This window comes from Trachemys scripta, chromosome 5 (genome assembly GCF_013100865.1).
Source record: "Trachemys scripta elegans isolate TJP31775 chromosome 5, CAS_Tse_1.0, whole genome shotgun sequence".
Classification (NCBI taxonomy): domain Eukaryota; kingdom Metazoa; phylum Chordata; order Testudines; family Emydidae; genus Trachemys; species Trachemys scripta.
Window position 1 is genome coordinate 139822735 of NC_048302.1, and position 5744 is coordinate 139828478.

Here is a 5744-nt window from a genome sequence, read left to right on the forward strand (position 1 = left end):
AGCCCGGCATCCCCTGCTGGCAGCTCTCATCCCCCAGCCGAGTGTCTCCCCGGGTAGTTTCCGGCCCCCAACCCGGCACCCCCCGCCCCACAGTCTGGCATCATCTGCTGGCAGCTCCCGCCCCCCAGCCCGACATCTCCCAGGGCAGCTCCTGCCCCCCAGACAGTGTGACAGGCCTGCCATGCCCCATGGTGCGTGAGGCTGTGTGGCCAGATGGGGCGTACGTTGACAAGGGAAGCTTTTCCCCTTGCTGCCCTCAGGCCTGAGGGGGGACCGGACATGGCCCATCTGGGGAAGGCAGAGACACGTCCTGTCCCTCAGGTACCAGCCCCCCTTCCTTGGAGCACATGTGGGGATGGACTTGCCCCTCCCTCGCTACCCCGGGCAGCCCCTGCGGTACCAAGCCCTGAGAACTGGCCCCTGACACGTCTGGTAGCAGGGACATTTACACGGGGCAGTGGCTTCAGCAGGAGAGGCCCAGGCACCCCATGGCCCCGTGGGCAGGGGTGACCCTGTTCAAATGCCTGCTCCACGTCTGGCAGAGGAGGAATTGAACCTGGGGCTCCCAAAGCCTGGGGGAGCACTGGAACCAACTGGCCAGGCCGAGGCACCACTCTGCAGCCAGGGATCAGTGCTGTGAGTGCCAGGTTGGGGGAGGTAGGCACCTACAGCCCTTGGAAGGGCAGGACAGAGACCCCACCCCTCTGGTCAGCATCTCCCATTGGCTAGTTCTGGCAGGTCCCCACCTATCGCTGGCTTCCGTGGGACCCACTCTCAGGGGCCTGGCTCTGCCCATCCATTGTGTGGGGAGCTGGGCGCCCTCTTCTGGGCTGCGGATCCCATGGGGTGGCAGGCACCTACACACAGGCACCGATATCCCTCTGTGGATCCAGCCCAGAGCTCTTTAGTGCCTCCTCCACCAGTCACCTTCCTCCATCTGCTCTTCCTTCCCCAGAACTTCTACAAGGAAATCGACCGCCGGGCCATGTACATCAGGTGAGAGCCGTGTGCCCCGGGGGTGTGTGTGTGTGTGTGAGAGCCATGCCCGAGGGTTTGTGAGAGCCGTGTGCCCCGGGGGTCCGTCCCTATATGCCCAGGCAGGGCCCATCCCACCTCCAGCACAGCATCCTGTGGCCTCCACCCCAATGGGCTTTGCTCACAAGCAGAATAAGATGGTGGTTCTCAGTAGCTGCCCTGCAGCCCCCTGGGTGCATCATGCCCTGGAACAGAGGTTCAGCAGCTAGAAAGGATAGAGATTGTGAACTGACAAAAATGCCAGGTTCACCAGGATTCAAACGCTGTACGACGTGCAGAGAAGTGATGCCGGCATCCAATGGACACACTCAATGTGTCCGTTGCTTGCGGGAGATGCACATACCCCAGAAATGTGCCCATTGTCATAAGTCAAAGCCCAGGCTCATAGAGATAGAGACCTGAGGCTAAAACTCACACGGCCCGCCTCTGATCTGGGGCAGGAAACTCCCTCCCAGCAGAGATCATCAAACATTTTAACGGCAGGATCTCCTGAGACTGATTCCTCAAAAAAAACAAGTGTCCTCATCGCCTCACAGAGAGCAGACCAGAAGGAAATGGTCTCCCACTAGACTGCTTTCCTTGGTGCCGACCTCACAGCTGCTCAGCACTTAAAACTCTCCGGGAACCTCCAGCACCACTTGCGCAGTGGCCTCTGCCGAAACAAAGTGCTCCGGTGCAGAGTCGAGGGGCTCTAAGCCTACGTCCTCCATCAAGGAACCATCGATGACACTGAAGGAGACAGCACCGACAGTCACTCTGCTGACTATGCCTCCTCCCACTGTTACTATTACAATGGCACCGACAAAGACCACAACAGCATCGGCACCGACTGCTACACAATCAGCACCGACCTCATCGGCACCAAAGCTCCTGACACCACACCGTTTTCTGCCCCAGAAAGATCTATTTGTCTCCTCGATACCAGAGTCCCCACTTCTGGACATCGAAGGCTCCCCGGCGCGTGCAGTACCGGAGCAACCGTTATCTCGGATAGCCCCTCCAATCTCAAGTGAAGAGGACGACGAGGGAAAAGGGATGTTCTCACCTCACCATTCCTCCCTGAACAGAACATCTGTGACAGCTGGACCACTACGATCAAGGTGCACATAGGGGCACGAAATACCACCATGGTATGGGCATCCGTGGATGGGACCGCCCATGCCTTTCCCCACAAACTGGCCGTATTGAGACCAATGGGGGTCTTACAGAAGACACTACAGCAGACTCAGGGGTGAAAGTGAGCTGGTACGGGCTGATATGGCGTACCGGTAAGAACCCGCACCAGCCCGTACCCAGCCCACATTAAAGCGCTGCCGCGGCAAAGGACCCTGCATCGCTTTAACATCCTTGCCCCTCAGCCGCCGACAGCCGGAGCGGGGGCAAAGGGAGCACCTGCCCCGGGGCTGGCGATTTAAAAGGGCCTGGGGCTCCAGACGCCACTGTCACGGTAGCAGCAGCGGCGTCCGGAGCCCCGGGCCCCTTAAATCGCCACTGGAGCCCCGGGCAGCGTGGGCCAGATGGCCTGGGAGGGCTGGCTGGGGGATGCTGACCCCCAGCCCTGCCCCTTCCGCCCGAGGCTCTGCCCCTTCTGGGGGCCAGAACCGGCCCCAGCCCCATACCAGTAAGTGACTGGAGTTACTTTCACCCCTGAGCAGACCCCCCAGCCCACGCAGGGAAGGCATTAGATCTCCACCTTCACCGTCGGAGACTTTTAACAACTGATCCGAGAGAGGAACCCATGGAAGAAGAGGAAGAGTGTCGTGCACTTGACACTTCGCCAAACATGAATAACTCTCCAGATGAGGCAATAATGCCCCCATCCCCAACCACTATGACTTCAACCACTTTCAGGACTTGTTCAAAAGGGTGGCTGATTATCTATAAATTCTTCTTGAAGAAGTACCAGAAGCCCAACATGTATTACTGGACATTTTGCAGACATCTTCATCATCCAAGATAGCACTGCCAATTCATGGGGCGCTAATGGAACCTCCTAAACGTATGGCAAGCTCCAGCCACTGTATCACCTGCCTGCAAGAGGGCTGACAAAAAGTACTATGGCCCCTCAAAGGGAACAGAATTTTTATTCACCCATCCAGCACCCAACTCACTGGTTGTGGAGGCGGCCAGCCAGAGAGGGAAACAACACCACCATAGGTCAGCACCCACTGATAAGGACAGTAAGAGGTTGGACTTATGCGGCCGCAAAGTATATTCTTCCTCCACCCTCCAATTTAGAGTGGCAAACTATGCGGCACTACTAGCCAAATATAATCACAGAAACTATGCAAAATGTTTGGACTTTATTAATGATATAAAGGAAAAAAGAGACCAATTTAAATCACTGGTGTCGGAAGGGCAAATGATAGCGAGGACAGCCCTGCAGGCATCCCTAGATGTAGCAGACACAGCTGCTATATCTACTGCTACTGCTGTGGTCATGCAATAGGCGTTGTGGTTGAACTCTTCAGAGTTTCCCCGAGAAATACAATCTACAGATGAAGGCCTCTGTCACAGACTCACAGATCGTGCCCACTCTTGGCCCCATGCGGTCCGTGGGGGGTGCCCCTGTTAGTGAGACAGCCCTTCTCGGGGGTCCACTCTCTCTCGGGGTCAGGCCCCTCCACCTCCTGGATCCGCACCTCTCGGAGCCCTAGCACACCTGTTTCTCGCCGTGGGCCCCCTCGGAGAGTCCACGCACTCTGGACCCCCCGGGCCTCCACCCCCAAAGGGGTTGATGCCACCCTGTTCTCTAGACCGGAGTGACTCTCAGCCAGCATGAAACAGGAGGGTTTATTGAAAATTCTTTTTGGGCTAATTACCCTGGAGCTTCCCCCCGGCCCCTCTGCACAGCCTGGCCCTGCCCCGCTGGGGAGATGGAGGCAGGGTGGCTGTAACGGGTTGGATCACAGAAACCCCCTTGGGAGCTGCCCCCTGATGTGCCAAGACTACCTCTGCCCCTGCTTTCCCTGCCAGCTCGGGGCTCCAGCACCCTGTCTTGCTGAGCCAGACACGCCCGTCTGCTCCAGCACAGACCCAGGGTCTGAACCATGTGCCCCAAAGCTGCAGGTTTACCTGAAAGCAGCTAACAGAAGTGTGCTTGTCTCTAACACTCAGATGCCCAACTCCCAATGGGGTCTAAACCCAAATAAATCTGTTTTACCCTGTATAAAGCTTATACAGGGTAAACTCATAAAATGCTCGCCCTCTGTAACACTGATAGAGAGATATGCACAGCTGTTGGCTCCCCCAGGTATTAATACATACTCTGAGTTAATTAATAAGTAAAAAGTGATTTTATTAAATACAGACAGTAGGATTTAAGTGGTTCCAAGTAGTAACAGACAGAACAAAGTGAATTATCAAGTAAAATAAAATAAAACATACCAGTCTATGTCTAATCCAACTGAATACAGATAAAATCCTCACCAGTTCCAGAATGCTCCCTTTTACAGACTAATTTCCTTCTAGTCTGGGTCTAGCAATCACTCACACCCCCTCTAGTTACTGTCCTTTGTTCCAGTGTCTTTCAGGTATCTTTGGGGGTGGAGAGGCTCCTTCTTTAGCCAGCTGAAGACAAAATGGAGGGGTCTCCCAGGGGTTTAAATGGACTGTCTCTTGTGGGTGGAGATCCCCACCCCTCTCCTATGCAAAGTCCAGCTCCAAGATGGAGTTCTGGAGTCACCTGGGCGAGTCACATGTCCATGCATGACTCTCAGTTTTTACAGGCAGAAGCCATTGCCCACATGGTATCTTGAATGTCTCCAGGAAGACTTCTTATGTGGACTGGAGCATTCCAAGATACATTGTTCCTTAAGTGCTTCCTGACTGGGCACTTAACTTTGCGAATTCCTTTCTCCAGGAACTGACCAAATGCTCTACTAAGGTTATTCAGAAATCAAGCCAGTACACGGCCAATAGTCATAAATTCGAGTACAAAAACGATACATGCATACAAATAGGAGGAATAGATTCAGTAGATCACAACCTTTACAGAGATATGTTACATGGCATATGTAGCATAAAACACATTCTAGTTATGTTATATATATATATATATATATATATTCATATGCATATTTCCATAAAGCCTTATGGGTGGCACTGTCACAGTGACTCTGGCTTTTCCTGGAGCCCGTGTGACACCAGGGGCTGTGGGGTCAGCTCTGGGCGGTGCGCAGACCAGTGCACCAGCACCCCCTGGCCCGGGGGAAGCCTGGGAGATGCTGCAGGGGCGCAGAGCCCTGTGCATAGCCGCCAGAGCGAGGTGGGGCTGCTGCCATCTTTCCCACCCTGGGTATGGCCTGGTACCAGCCCCGCTGCAGGGTGAGCAGGCCAGGGGTGTGGGCCCGGGTTAGCTTAGCCTCCCCTGCGGCCCAGCACGGGCACCACCCTGCAGTGGAACCACGGAGTGCTAACCCCGGGCTGCGCTCGCTCCCAGGTACCTGTACAAGCTCAAGGAGCTGCACGTCAGCTACGAAAACTACACGGAGGCGGCCTACACCCTGCTGCTGCACGCGCGGCTCCTCAAGGTACGCGGGGGGGGGGACCTGCTGCTGCACGCGCGGCTCCTCAAGGTAATGGGGAGGGGGACCTGCTGCTGCACGCGCGGCTCCTCAAGGTACTGGGGGGGGGGCCTGCTGCTGCACGCGCGGCTCCCCCCGCGACGGGGGGGGGGGGGGCGGCTGCTGCACGCGCGGCCCCTCCCG

General features: G+C 56.1%; 1 protein-coding gene across 1 annotated transcript in view; it reads left to right on the forward strand.

The window, feature by feature from the left end:
- LOC117878454 (dedicator of cytokinesis protein 2-like) overlaps positions 1-5744 on the forward strand; it is a gene marked incomplete in the record, with an annotated part of 325642 nt that overhangs the window by 290063 nt on the left and 29835 nt on the right. The window contains 2 exon segments of the mRNA XM_034772650.1: positions 956-996; positions 5477-5567. Of these exon segments, the coding sequence (XP_034628541.1) occupies positions 956-996; positions 5477-5567 (132 nt within the window).